The sequence below is a fragment of the Periophthalmus magnuspinnatus genome, chromosome 10 (assembly GCF_009829125.3).
Source record: "Periophthalmus magnuspinnatus isolate fPerMag1 chromosome 10, fPerMag1.2.pri, whole genome shotgun sequence".
Lineage (NCBI taxonomy): Eukaryota > Metazoa > Chordata > Actinopteri > Gobiiformes > Gobiidae > Periophthalmus > Periophthalmus magnuspinnatus.
In genome coordinates, this window is record NC_047135.1 from 32,349,888 (window position 1) to 32,364,759 (window position 14,872).

The window sequence follows — 14,872 nt, forward strand, 5'->3', positions numbered from 1 at the left end:
AGTCTAGTGACAAGAGCTGAATCATAGCAGTTTAGTGACAATTCAGTCCCCACTTGCCGTTTCTGGGACCAACCCACTAGATTTGAATTTCTTTACACATTTACATAAAGCAAATTGTACCATGACCATTTAGTTAGCTTGACTTCGCCTGCTTTAGTCAAAGCTCCCCTTAACAAACGCGCCTAAGTCTTTCAGCACCAGGATTACCACAGGTGTCCTATATTGGAGTCACATATAGAGTAGAGTATAGCCAATGAAGAGAAGCAAGCAGTGACCTGATGCAAGACTGTAGGTTTTCAATTATTTATTTCAGTTTAACTGCAATGTGTTTAAAATATAAAACAGTTAAAAACATGTTATAACACCTTAAAAGTTGAAAACAGTTGGAAACTGAACAGGGCATGGAGATGACATACAAAAAGTCAAGGCACGCCATGTTACAGCAACACTTTGTGTAAATGACTGCTCAGAGCCATCAGCTCAGCTTTAAAACCTTTACAAGAGGGGGGACCGAACAACCAGCATTCATCTTTCTCCCATCTCTCCTATTCATGGCCACAGTGGGGTGACACTTCTCAAATAAGAAATTAAAAATTGCCTTTAGCTGTGCTTCATCTGGACTGACTCAAACCTCTGCCAAGCACCGACATTGACTGCTGCAAAAACCAACCATGCAGGCGTCACTGGTTTTCAAAGAAGTTTACTGGGGAATCAGAAGAGCAGCAGGGGTGGGGTGGGAGTGTGGAGTGCAACTCATTAGAAAATTCTGAGTGGTTGGTCTTATCGCGATAGTCACTGGTTGGGAAGAACAGAGCCTTCCCATAACCAAAAGTGCAAACCAGTCCAGACAGGAGTACAAATTATCTCATGAAGTTTCCTCCTCCGATCTCACGCTTGTATCTGTTGGTGAGGTGGTCTGCTTGTACAGTGAGCTTGGACAAGACCCCGAACAGTCCCCTGAGATGGTAGTGAAACTGATGTTCTAGATCTGCATTGTCCTCTAGGGGCAGCTGTCCAGTCACTGGCTGCTGCTCCTCCTGTTTCACTGCCATCTCCAGGAAGCTGGCGCCGCTGCTCATCTCCCTCTTGAGCAAACCCCACTCCATGTCGTTCTTTATGGACTTGAGCAGCAGGTAGTGCTCGTACATGTCCCGTTGCTTATTGGGACAAGGCGTTTCATTGTTGTTCGCCTCCACTTCGCTCTTCACCTGCTCCTCCAGCGGCACATCTCGCAGCAGGCTTGGCACCATGATGGTTTCGTCCATGTTATTGGCAGCTGCGATAAAGCGGTGCATGACGTTGATGAGGGAGTGCTTGTTGCAGGCGGAATCGTTGTTTATTTGCATCATCTTGAAAGCTTAAGTTTCGCTTGGTTACAGTTTGACTGGCAGGTGAAGGTAAGGCAGAGCTGATAGGCGGATAATCTGCACAAAGGATAAATAAACTTAGCAGCTGTATTTTGTACTTTTGCGTTTAATACATGCACATCAACAGAAATAAATTAAAACAGTCTGGCGTTCATTGTGGGCAGAACACGTTAAGTTTCATACTGTATTAGCACGAATGCACATTAAAGCACAACGCACAAACTATAGCTTCCGTTATCCATGGCACATACACCATTTATCTAAAGACACATAAATATGCAGCTATTGCGACGTTCAAACTAAATTCAAGCAGGTTGTTATAACCAGGAACAGAAACTCCAAACACTCAGGCCTGTCAGAATGCGCTAAATTCACACAGACGCAGCATTTTCCGTTATTGCTAGCGCTAATGAGCCATAACTAACGCACAAACAATAACGTCATATGGATTTACCTGAACGAGGAAGCAGGATGGACCTTCCCTTCGCGTCCTCTTTCAAACTCCCGTTTTATCCAAGCTCCTTACGCCACCCACCAGGAAGGAAAGTCGAAAATTTCCCCAGCTAACGGACAGGCGCAATCGGTTTTATAGAGAACAGCCGGTATAAGGGCGGGGCGAGCAGTGTAGCCCCGCCCATTTCAGCCTTGTCGCTCTGCTGATTGGCCACCGCAGAATATATGGGCGGGTTTAGCAGCGTCTGATCCTCCTTGACCAATCATGAGAGCTGTCAATCAAACAAATGAGGAAAGGAGGGTGCGTTCTGACCGCAGCCGGACCCGATGCACTTGTCACGTTTTCCGCTCCGGTTCTTTTCATGTCAGTATCGGACTGTATATGGTCAGCACGTGCAGATATCGAAGGTCCTCCACGCGGCGCCTAAACTGTCTATTTATATATTAAATCCACAGCATAATGTATAGTTTATGCTGTCAAATGACGGTTTCCCTTTTGTTTGATTGTCCAGACACTGCCCCGTTGTCTTGACAGTTCGTTTCCTTGTACTACACTGCCCTCTGGTGGCCAACAAGAAAACTCTGATGCCTCATTTCCAAAGCCTTATTTTTATTTTATTTTTAATTGTGTTGGGCCTAGTAATAACGAGAGTAGAACATGAAGGCGACAGATTTTTGTTGAAATACAAAAAGTGAATGGGTTTAGTCGCTAATAGAAATCATCAGGTTAAACATCTATTTCCTTTAGATCTAAAAGTTATGCGTTGGATATATTGATATTTCATGGCAAAGTATAATAATAATAATAATAATAAACAGGGCAATTTCTGAAAATCCCAAATATACCAAGTTCAAGGGTTTATTTAATAGGTTATCTAAGGAAAAAGAGAAATTAAGCTGTCAACCCTTCCTTAACTGTACTTTCTAAAACTCACATAAAAAACTAAATATGTACGCATCAGTGACATCAAAAAGATAACAGCATACTGGTCTTGCAACTTATTTTAATTAACAGATTATATATGTACAATGAGGAACACACGCACACATAGAACAAGCTGATTTTGATACCCTTTGTCCAAGTCCGAGTCTGTTTTTATTTTTCAAGTATTTTACATGATGAGAAAAAAATAAATGATCTGTAACACTGATAACTGTACTATATGAGCAAAGCAGAAAGGCACATGAGTTCTAATAGGCAGCACTTAATATTGAACTGGTTACCTCAAACAAAACAGCATAGAGAAAATAACAATGTTGCTCAAGTTAAATAGGTTTTGCCTTAGTTAAATTAGGAAAGTCTCAAAATAAACCACAAGAACAAAATAACAAAGCTAATACAGACACATAGGAAAACATAGCAGAGGAAAATACAAATACTATTGTAATGCCTTTTGAATATATCCCTCTTGGAATTTAACCCTCTAATTCCTATTTTTTTGGTCTCACACACAATTCACAGACTTTTTCCTTTCCCTAATTTGCATTTTAAAAAGCAGCATCCAAAGGAATCCCTTTATCTAAAATGACAGATGTGTAAAATCACAGGAGTTTCTTTGAATCCAAATAACAACCTGAAAACATTTTTAATTATTGATATTGATTATTGTCATAGTATTAAACCTGCCTAATCTTGAAAATGCAACTCACCTGTCAAAGATCACAGTTAAACCATCTCATACTGGTTGTTGGTTATGTATCGGGACAAACAACAGGCCAAGAAAATTCCAATGAGCTGGGGGGAGAAGAGAATTACTGCCTGTTCTAGCAGTACTTTCTGAATGCTTGATTATAACAATGTAAAAACAACATGATACGGGATGGAAATATTTTCAAACAGACCTGGAAGAAAGCAATTCCAAAAGAGATTCCAGCAATGATTCCCAGGTTTGACTCCATTGCATTGGTCACTTTCAGAAAACAGCCCTAGGACAAAAGAAAATACCAACTTGCTGTTGCAGCTGCAGTATTATTGTGATCTGTGTTTGACTACGTACCTCGATGTTCACTATAGCTTTGGCTTTGTCTGGGATCATTAGAGTTTCTGCAGAGCAGTTGGCAACGTCTTTGCAGCAGCTTGTAGGGAAGCCCTTCTCATTGAAGTATAGAGTGCCAATCCAGTCAGTGTAATTATTGACACCACAGCAATGGAGCTGCAAAATAATCCAACAAAACAAGTTACAAGTGACAGTCAAAACTTTAAATAACTACATTATAATAGCAATAGCCGATGAGAAATACAAAACAATTTCTTTTTTTAATCTACCGGATATTTACCCATTATCTTAACTTGGAAAGTTACACCGAGTTCAGATTTCTACTGATGGGTCAAAAACTCAATTCTGTCAACTGGACAAAAAGCTTTAAGAGTGCTCATCAGCCACTTCTCAAACTTCTACTGATGGGAAGAATCACGACTGACGCACTGCAGGTAATTGCTGTGATTGGTTCCACACCAATTTTGTAGGAGTAAAGATTTACTGTGAGGAGGGCACCAGACTCTCATGCTTTCCAAAAGAAAGTGAGAGGGACTGGCACGTTAGGCTAATGCAGACATGTGGGGAGCATACAAACCCCACACAGTAAGGACCAAACAGAAAGGGATTAATAAATACATGACTTCACTGCTGTGAGGCAGGAGTGCTAACAAACACTATGCCACCTTAAGGTATTTTACACTGCTATTTCAAGTGCAGTAGTTTGGTTAACACTGGTCTATACATAGGCTCCAAAACATGCCAGAAGCTGAGAGAAGATGTTTTTGGACAGAGCAGTAAATACATAATTGACAGAAGCAGTCAAAGTTTAGTGTTTCTGAAAACTGCACCAGACTCAAATGCTTTCAATTCAGCTTTATCTGGGTAAAGTTTGGTAAAAATCTTATTCACAGCCTTCTCATTTTAAAAACAGTTGTGCTATGCTGTGCACAGCCAGACTTGACATCAGTTGTGTAAAGACAAACTGTGCACTTACAGTTTTCTGGATGGTATCGACAGCAGTGCTTCTAGAGTCTGTGGTGTTGTAGGTCCTCACTGCTTCTCTATAGGCACTACCTAAAGTAGCTTTAATCTAGTCAAATCCAAAAACAAAAATATAGTTAATTTACATTTACATTTGTATTGTATTACATTTGATAAAATTGTGTTAATGTGCAGTTCTTACTTCATGTCTGAAAATGAATCCTGAAATCCCAGCCACAAGCTCAGCGAGGAAAACCAAAGTTAAAAACATGGCATACTGAAAAATGAAAGCACAAAACTGTCAGTCAACTTGGTCCAGTGCTTCATTTATTGTTTCACTTTTTTACCCACCAGTTTTAGCATCCATGGACTAGCACGGCATGTGGCAAAGCATCCAAAAAGCCCAAAAATAACAATGATGGCCCCAGTTCCAATGAGAACATATGGTGCATTGGTGCCTTCCTCTGAGGCCAGAGACAGATAGGCCAAGCTCACCTTCCCCGACACGCCAACAGCCAACAGGATCACTCCAGTGAACTGGAAGAGCAAACAACATCAATCTGGCCATCTTCTGAACAGCAAACAAACAAGTTCATTTACAAATTTAATTTGAAATAAAATTACACTGGGCTGTCTTGGGCACTCATGGCCAGCATTAGCCAATTTAGACACTTCATATCAGAAAAGAGTAGAGATGTTTCTTTCCTTTTCAAAAGCACACCTGAATCACACCTACAATAGTTTAGCCCAACATCTTTTTTCACAGCCCACTTTAGTCATTAGCCCGAGGGGAGGCATAAGGACAAGCTCCAGGAGCCATAAACCAGATAAAAGCAATGAGCTGAACTTTGTGTTTGCAGCTGTGAGTTCAGTACAAAGATTAATGACACTAGTGAGAAGAGCAGCAAACTGTACTGGAGAAATTAACTAAGACTAAACTGAACAGGCCTAAGTTTAACTACAACTGAGAACAAGCAAAGATCCAAATAAGAAGGGTAAAATGGGACACTTTTTTTCTTTAAGAGACACGTCAGCCGAAATAGTCCTGACCTTGTGCGATTAACATTTAAAGTAAACTTTTTATCCGTAATTTTCCCGTCCTTTGGTTGTGCGTAAAAGCCCTGTGTGTCCACAGTTGTGTGTCCACAGTTGTTCAGTCTTCTCAGAGCTCAGTCATATCGTCGCTTCGTTCTTTGTTGCTCTTTTCTGTTGTCTCCAAAAACACGGACAACAAACTCACCCAGAAAATGAGGCTGTAGGAGATGAGGAAAGTCTTGAGGCAGGTGATCACGGGCTTCGTCTGAAGCCTTCGAGAGGGAGACGGCATCGTGTCTTTGACACAAAAAGCAGAATACAAAAAGCAAACTAAAGTTCACTTCACGAAAACTCGGCCAGGCAGAGTGAAAAAAACCCTCGGAGGTGAATCCAAGGAAAGAGGGGAAGTGTCGTCACTAACCCAGATTCACTTTCCTGAAGGAAAAAAAACAAACCAGCACAGCCTCCACCTACAACCACAACCTCCACAAGGAATGAAACATGAAAAAAACAAACCAGCACAGCCTCCACCTACAGCCACAACCTCCACAAGGAATGAAACATGAAAAAAACAAACCAGCACAGCCTCCACCTACAGCCACAACCTACACAAGGAATGAAACATGACGCGAAATGACACATGACGCACTGGCACTGCGCTTTACGCACTTCAGTACTTTTTAAATTCATTTGAACTGAATTGAGTGAATCAGCAGACAGACATATAGTAATACTAGTACTTCATTTATTTCCTTTTTAGTGAATGATCTTAATATCAAAACAATTGGAAATACCAAGTGTAAACATTTACATTTAATTTTATTGTATTTATTAGTGGATTAATGGAAAATGAATTTATTAATTACATAATCTTTTTTTTCCTTTCATTTTTATTACTATGAATATTAATTAAAAATATTATTCTTTCAAAAATCTGTGCCCTTATCTGCCTCTCTGCATGTATTTGATGGGGTAAAGATTAGTCTCTCCAGAACAGAACATCTCTTCAGAATAGAGAATAATTTGTGAGAAATTGAACTTTGGTACAGGTCCTGGTTTACAAACTCATCAGGAGGGGGCAGTATAATGTTGGATTTCATCATAAGAATGTGATTGGAAGTCAGAGGTTCAACACTAGTTGGATCATGTAGTTTTTCTGCAGTTAATGGTCTGCTATTCACTACAACTTCATAAAAAAAACTGAGGCACTATCAAGTCTTTTGGAGGTTTGATCAAGAATAGCTGTTAACACACTTCTAATGGTTCTTATTTGCTTCTCCCAAACACCTTCCATGTGGCTTGATGAAAGAGTGTTCAGTACAAACTCACATTAATATTGTTTCAACTGCTCTTGGTCAAAGTCTTTCATAACACTCAAAAATTCTCCCTTTGTACCTGCAAAATTTGTGCCTTGGTTATATCTGATTTGTCTAATGTCCTCAAATAGTAATAAAGCAACAAAAATGTCAATAAATGCATCACTAGTAAAATCATCTAACATTTAATTATGTATTGCTCTAGAACACATATTTTATATAGAACAAAGCAAAGGTATTTTTCTGACATTATTGGAAGTTGTAGTAACAACTCTCGTGTCCTGTTTGCAACAGTAAACAGATTAACAAACCCCCCAGCTCCACTGCCGTTAGAACTAATTTCCACATCTAAGTGCAATGAGTTTGCAGTGTGAAAAATGCCATAAATTCCACAACGCAAATAACAACCCTGCACCCACCTAGACACTTAGAGCTGACTCACTTTGCACCTGTAACTGACAAAACTGTCAGTTACAGGATTGTCACCAGTCTGAGTTCATCTACATGCTGCCTCGATGTGTTACCCACTAAATTTCTAAAGTCTGTGCTCAACAGTTTGCTGTCACCACTCACTCACATAGTCAATATGTCACTTCAAACTGGAACATTCCCAAGTGCTTTGAAAACTGCAGTTATCAAGCCTCTCCTAAAGAAGAGCAGTCTTGATGCCACAATGTTGAACAATTATCGACCGATCTCAAATCTGCCATTTTTAGGCAAAGTCCTCGAAAAACTTGTTAACCAACAACTTATTAACTTCCTCAAAATGAACAACTCCTTTGATGTCTTCCAATCTGGTTTTAGACCCACCACAGCACTGAGACTGCTCTTATCAAGGTGACAAATGACATCCGCCTGAACACTGATGCAGGCAAAGTCTCAGTCTTGATCCTGTTAGATCTGAGTGCTGCCTTTGACACTGTGGATCATGGGATCCTCTTACAGAGACTAGGGGACTGGGTGAGCATCTCTGGTACTGCCCTAAACTGGTTCAAGTCCGATTTAGAAAACAGGGAGTACTTTGTTGAAATTGGAAAATGTATATCAGATAAAATGTCCCTGACCTGTGGGGTACCCCAGGGTTCAATCCTGGGGTACCCCACAGGTAATCCTGCTGTTCAATCTCTACATGCTGCCGTTAGGCCAGTTAATACGCAGCAATAATGTGTCTTACCACAACTATGCAGATGACACTCAGATCTATGTGTCACTGCAGGTGAATATGGACCAGTGGATTCACTCTGCCACTGCATCCAGCAGATCAGTGTGTGGATGCAAAACAACTTTCTTCTGCTAAACTCAGACAAGACTGAAGTCATCATCTTTGGCCCACAGAAACATAGAGAAAGTGTCAGCAGTCACCTCCAGTCTCTCTCTAAAACCTTCAAATCAGGCTAGAAATCTAGGGCTAACAATGGACTCAGACTTGAACTTTAACAGCCACATCAAATCAATAACATCTGCAGCTTTTTACCACCTAAAAAACATCACAAAAATCAAAGGTTTACTGTCAAAACCAGGCTTAGAGAGACTTATCCATGCATTTGTCTCCAGTAGGTTAGACGACTGTAACGTCCTGCTCACTGGCCTCTCCAAACGAGCCTTCACACAGAACAGTACATCCAGAACACTGCTGCTCGGGTCCTGACTAGAACCAGGAAGTACGAGCACATAAGTCCTGTGCTCAGGTCTGTGCACTGGCTCCTGTAGCTCAAAGAATAGACTTTAAAGTAGATCTGCTTATGTATAAGTCTCTCCATGGCCTAGGTCCAAAGTATATCTCCGACATGTTAGTGCCACATGAACCATCTCACACTCTGAGGGCTTCAGGGACCGGCCTCCTGCTGGTGCCCAGAGTCAGGACTAAACATGGGGAATCAGCGTTTCAGTTTTATGCAGCTAAAACTTGGAACAGTCCTGAAGATGTGAGACAGGCCTCTACTTTGACAATATTTAAATCCAGGTTCAAAACGGTTCTGTTTATCTGTGCATACGACTGAAAGGTTTTTATTCTGCACTCTTCTCCTTTAATGGTAATTTTATGATGACAAAAGAAACATGGACTGACGGACTTTTATTAGACATAGTAAAGTGACAGGAACGTATTTGAGAAGTGACAGGAAAGTTTTGTAAAGTAATGGGAAAGTTCTTAAACTGAGCAAGACAGTGTTTAAAGAGTGAGAGAGAGAGTTTTTAAAGGTGCAAACGAGTGGGTGAGAGAGCTGCAGATTGGGTGATTATTTATGTTTTGATTTGTGTGATTTTAATGTCTTTCTTATTCTGTAAAGCACTTTGAATTACCTTGTGTACGAATTGTGCTATACAAATAAACTTGCCTTGCCACATACAAGTAAAAAGAAGACCATACCTTTTTAACTCTTTCTTTACATAAAAACAGTCAATACCACAGTTGGAGAATGGAAGTCATTTCAACTCAATTCTCTGGCAGATCTGACTTGCTGATCTTATGTACCTTTTCTGTACTTAGGACAGTTTGTGCAGTTGTGGTTGTCTAATGTAACTGCACTGCTACATCCTATAACCCATAGTGCAGCTGTTTGCAGTTGTTCCTCTTCCATGATGATGCACCTTCTCGTGGAGCACATGCACTGTTTTTACACTCTGGATCATCTCTGGACATTTTCAATGAGTACTTTGAACCAGTTTGAGTTGAGGAGCTGCTGAACATTTAGACCTTTTTATGCGTGATCAGCGAGGTTACTTTCAGATGGCGCATGATGCCACATAATGTGGGTCTGTGAGTGACTTTATTCTTTGAATCCTGTGTGAAAAGTGTGAAAATTACAAAACACATACCTCGCTGGCTGACCCATACTTAGGAGGTAGAACGACAGTAAAATACACCTTTATTAACTTCATTTTTAACTTTAATTGGCTTGAATAGCCAACACACCACACTATCAATGATCCAGCAGAACCAAACAAAACAATAGACTTGACTACCATAATAAAAGCACTAAAATACATATAAAAATATTATTCTAACGTTATTTAAATAAAAGGAAAATAAAAAATTATGGCAGTAAAATGAGAAATAAGGCATATACTACATTTGTTCAACTATAGTAGAGGAGAATAATTTGAAAATAATGTAATGTACTATAATATCTATTCTATGGGCCTGATTCTTAAAAATAGATTTCAGTTTGATCTTAGGCCTTGCATTTTTTGTAATTCAGGAGACAAATCCTTAGACCAACTGTTCTTTGAATGTCATCACTGCGCTCCAGGTCTTTTGGTCTGATGTCAGAAGTTGGCTACATTTTATTTAATTTTTTATTTTATTTTATCAGGAAGTCCATTGAGGTTGCGTCTCATTTTCACAGTTAAATCATATGACATTTACAGTTAATAAAATACATAGTAAAATGTACATTTCAATATTTATTGAACCTGTGGTCCACAGGCTTCAGTTAAAACGGTGTGTTATATAGTGTGTTTACATTCACTTAAGGGAATTTAAACATGATTATTTACCCTATCCTCATTTCTATATTATATGGACAGTTCAGACATTTTTGTTTACACTGTATTGCTTTTGAGCAAATGTCACAACCATTGCAGAAAATGAAGAGGGATATGCACTCTTTTCTTGTTTTATTACTAAAAGAACTCCCATCTGATTTCAAAATATCCTCCGGAGGATATAATTTATTTATTTCTTAGAAAATTGTATTCTTATGTGCTCACTAGCATGTTTTGCATTGTTACACTTGTCCCCTAATAGCGTTTATACACTTGTGTTCAATTAATAATAATTATTAAGAAAAAAGAAAAAGTCATGAGTCATGCACACCTGGCGGCCAAACTGTGACGCAGGTATTGGGAGGTGGCAGAGCGGGTTTTAATTAGGTGCAGTGAACTTGGTGGGGGTTATCAATGAACAGCAATTGAATAGACCAAACCATCAGGACTGGGAGCTTTGATCACCTGATAAACCATGGAACCTCAGGTATCCTGAATCTTTCTTTACCCTGGGCCAACTTCACTAAGGTGATTCTTTTTGCCCCACCTCAAGAGGCTCACACAGGATCTTGCCATCATGCCTCTCTTCTCTTCTGGGCCACAGACTCCATGTGACCTCTGGCCACGTCCATGGCTACATTAAGCCTCCTCCTATGCTCTGCCACCCAATCACACACTCGACCTGTGGTGGGCACTGTAAGTGACCAAGTAAGAAATCAACTGGCAGGTTTGACTCCTGGACAAACATCAACTCGCTGGTGCACTGAGGGGCAGTGGCGTTGTAATGGAAAACTAGTTGTTGGCTTTTCATCTGGGGGAAGTCAGCAAAGCAGGATATGCATTTGAAATTCCGCCTCTGGTCAGCATTTACACGGATCAGCACTCCAAAATGATAGAACCAGTCTCTGATCAGAACTTTCGCCACTGTAGACACCTTCTGGTAATGGGTAGGGACTAGTTGAATTAATTTTGAAAATACATCCGTCATCACCATTAACAGCTTTTTTCCATGAGTCAATGGTTAGCACCTGGTTTAGCCTCAAAGCAAGGAGATAGCCCATGGGTGCACGGAATCATGGCTAGGTACACTTGGCCACTGCACTGCTGGCACCAGTCCTTTATGTCTTGATCCATCCCTGTCCAGAAACACCGCTGCTTCACCACATCAGTTGCCCCTTCTATGCCCTGGTTTTGATAGAGGTCCTGCAGCACCTCTGTCTTTAGAATTTCAGGCAGTAGGTGCTGAAAAACCCCCATCAGGCCTGGCACCCTCTGTCACTTCCAGAACTTCAGAACAGCTGCGATGGCGGGGTTGGCATATTGGAGGGCCTTGAGATCAATTCGAATACGAGATGGCAGAGCTATAAACGACTGGTCTACCACCTACGGTAACCCATCAGCACCGTTCTGAAGAACCTCTGGCAATGGCGTGCCAGGAAGAAACTGGTCCAACTGCACCCGGTCCCCAGCGGTCTTCTGCTTGGAAAGAGCATTGGCATTCTGATGAACTCGGCCTGGACACTGTAATCAAGACAGACAGTTCCGCGACCCAGCACTGATCGGTTGCTCCCAACTTGCCAGTGTCCAGGTGGCTCAAAGTATCTGTCCACACCATGCACTGATGGCTGCACAGGTAATCCTTGAATTTTTCAGCCATAGCCCACTTCATTGCCAGCATTTTGAGTTTCATAGAACTATAGTCCTTTTCAGTAGCCTGTAGATTTTGGCTGGTTTATGTGCCCGGCCTCACATGACCCGACTGCTGCTGTGACAGCACCACTCCAAGGCCTGAATGGCTTGCATCCACTTCTAAAAAGAAAGGCAATGAAAAATCTACAAAGGCAAGCATGGGGGGCACTTACAAGCCAGACCTTCGACTCCTGGAAGCTCTGCTCACAGTCCTCCAGCCATCAGCCTTCCAGTGACAAGCCTCGTCCTTTGTCCTTTAGACCTTGCGAGCTCTGCAACAAGGTGATGGAGAGGGGCCAGGAGTTTGGAAAAGCTGTTCACAAACCTCCTATAATAGCTCATGAACCTGAGGAACGATCTCAGCTGTGCTGTGTTGGTTAGCGGGGCCAGTTTGACATGGCAGAGATTTTACTGGGATCTGTAGACATACCCTCTGCTGAGATGAAATGACCCAGGTAAGGCTCTTCCTTTTAAATGAAATCACATTTTTCAAGTTTCAAGTTTGAGGTACTTATTGACACTGGCAGAAACACAACAATATCATCCAAATACAACAAAAAGGACTGTCCATGCTGTGACCCAGCCTCTGAAAAGTTCAAGGAGCATTACATAGTCCAAACAGCATCCTGTTAAATTCAAATAGGTTGAATGGGGTCAGACTGTGCTGCTCAGGTTCAGTTAATCTGGACAAATCAAATCATGGACTGTATCTTCTGCGAAATTGAGCTGCTACCTGCAGTATGTGACTTAACTGCTGCCACAACTTGGTCCTGTGCACATGGAACTTCGTGGACACTAAAGGTTAAGCTAACCACCTCAACACGGGACAGAATACCCAGAGCATAACGGGACTTTAAAGAAAGTGTTGACATGCCCAGATTCACAACAGGAATGTATGCTGTACCCCTAATAACACAGACCAGAGAAGGAGACACTAACAAACCTTCAGGCAACCTGTACTTAGCATTCAAAGGCTTAATCAAAGCAGACCCAGCAGATGTAAAAACTGAGGAATGTAGCGGGCACAAACTTAGTAGTCCCTGAAGGCACAAAAACACTACCTACCTACTATGGAGCTTTGCAACACCAGTTGAATTTGAATATTCAACTAGCAAAGCTGGTGACATAACTGAAGGGCTGGTAGCCAAGATGTCAGGGCACTCACAATGGGCTGAAGGTCAAACAATCCAGGGTATTGGTCATTGGTCATACTGGTCAAACTGTTGCTGATAATACGCTTTAATTACATTCATACGAATGATGCCTGGCACTTGGAGTGAACCAAACTGACCCGCGGGATCTCTGACAACTAAGTTGCCCTTCCGGGGAATTAATATTCCACACAATTTCAGATCAGACTCAAAATACCAAAAGTAAGGGATAGCTAACCCATTAGCCACCCACAATTTCCACCAGTGACATGCCTTCAATTTATCCTGAAAATACTACCTGAAAAAGCTTTCAGGAATTGTAGAAACCATTGACCAACCATCTAGAATGCAGTGAGCGGGCACATCAGCTGATTTAACAGTGACCTGTGGACAAGGGGCAATTAAACTCTCTTTTAGCATCTCATACACCAGGGCGTCCAATGAGCCTGAACCACCCCCAGCCAAAGTCTGTCCTCTCAATGTGGAGGAGCAGAAGCTCTACTCTGAGCTCCTTCCATGTGACTGAGCTCCTCACCCTATGTGTAAGGGAGAGTGCCCAGCCACCCTGCAGAGGAAAATCATTTCGACCGCATGTATCTGCAATCTTGTCCTTTCGGTCATTACCCAAAGCCCATGACCATAGGTGAGGGTAGGAATGTAAATTGAGTGGTAAATTGAGAGATTTGCCTTTCGACTCCACTCCTTCTTTACCACAACAGTCTGGTACACCGACCGCATCACTGCAGACGCTGCACTGTAGGTCCAAAGTATATCTCCGACATGTTAGTGCCACATGAACCATCTCACACTCTGAGGGCTTCAGGGACCGGCCTCCTGCTGGTGCCCAGAGTCAGGACTAAACATGGGGAATCAGCGTTTCAGTTTTATGCAGCTAAAACTTGGAACAGTCCTGAAGATGTGAGACAGGCCTCTACTTTGACAATATTTAAATCCAGGTTCAAAACGGTTCTGTTTATCTGTGCATACGACTGAAAGGTTTTTATTCTGCACTCTTCTCCTTTAATGGTAATTTTATGATGACAAAAGAAACATGGACTGACGGACTTTTATTAGACATAGTAAAGTGACAGGAACGTATTTGAGAAGTGACAGGAAAGTTTTGTAAAGTAATGGGAAAGTTCTTAAACTGAGCAAGACAGTGTTTAAAGAGTGAGAGAGAGAGTTTTTAAAGGTGCAAACGAGTGGGTGAGAGAGCTGCAGATTGGGTGATTATTTATGTTTTGATTTGTGTGATTTTAATGTCTTTCTTATTCTGTAAAGCACTTTGAATTACCTTGTGTACGAATTGTGCTATACAAATAAACTTGCCTTGCCACATACAAGTAAAAAGAAGACCATACCTTTTTAACTCTTTCTTTACATAAAAACAGTCAATACCACAGTTGGAGAATGGA

General features: G+C 41.3%; 2 protein-coding genes across 2 annotated transcripts; both read right to left on the minus strand.

Annotated features, from left to right (window-relative positions):
• Positions 1-289: 289 nt before the first annotated feature.
• Positions 290-1,943, minus strand: mid1ip1l (MID1 interacting protein 1, like). The gene is made up of 2 exons (XM_033974657.2): positions 1,822-1,943; positions 290-1,424 (listed from the first exon to the last, which is right to left on the minus strand). Exon 2 carries the CDS (start codon positions 1,347-1,349, stop codon positions 861-863), a length of 489 nt encoding a protein of 162 aa, XP_033830548.1. The 5' UTR covers positions 1,350-1,424; positions 1,822-1,943; the 3' UTR covers positions 290-860.
• An 864-nt stretch (positions 1,944-2,807) lies between these two features.
• Positions 2,808-6,470, minus strand: tspan7 (tetraspanin 7). The gene is made up of 8 exons (XM_033974656.2): positions 6,021-6,470; positions 5,132-5,317; positions 4,983-5,057; positions 4,794-4,889; positions 3,818-3,973; positions 3,663-3,746; positions 3,471-3,555; positions 2,808-3,394 (listed from the first exon to the last, which is right to left on the minus strand). The coding sequence occupies exons 1-7, from the start codon at positions 6,105-6,107 to the stop codon at positions 3,487-3,489; spliced, it is 753 nt and encodes a 250-aa protein (XP_033830547.1). The 5' UTR covers positions 6,108-6,470; the 3' UTR covers positions 2,808-3,394; positions 3,471-3,486.
• Between the last annotated feature and the right edge of the window lie 8,402 nt (positions 6,471-14,872).

Bases quoted from the DNA above. Each gene is read 5' to 3' on its own strand.
- tspan7 (XM_033974656.2), bottom strand. From the start codon at position 6,107: ATGCCGTCTCCCTCTCGAAGGCTTCAGACGAAGCCCGTGATCACCTGC. The intron at 5,058-5,131 runs GTGGGTAAAAAA...TTCATTTTTCAG, and splicing joins GTCCATGGATGCTAAAACTG to TATGCCATGTTTTTAACTTT. The intron at 3,974-4,793 runs GTAAGTGCACAG...ATTATTTTGCAG, and splicing joins TCGATACCATCCAGAAAACT to CTCCATTGCTGTGGTGTCAA.
- mid1ip1l (XM_033974657.2), bottom strand. From the start codon at position 1,349: ATGATGCAAATAAACAACGATTCCGCCTGCAACAAGCACTCCCTCATC.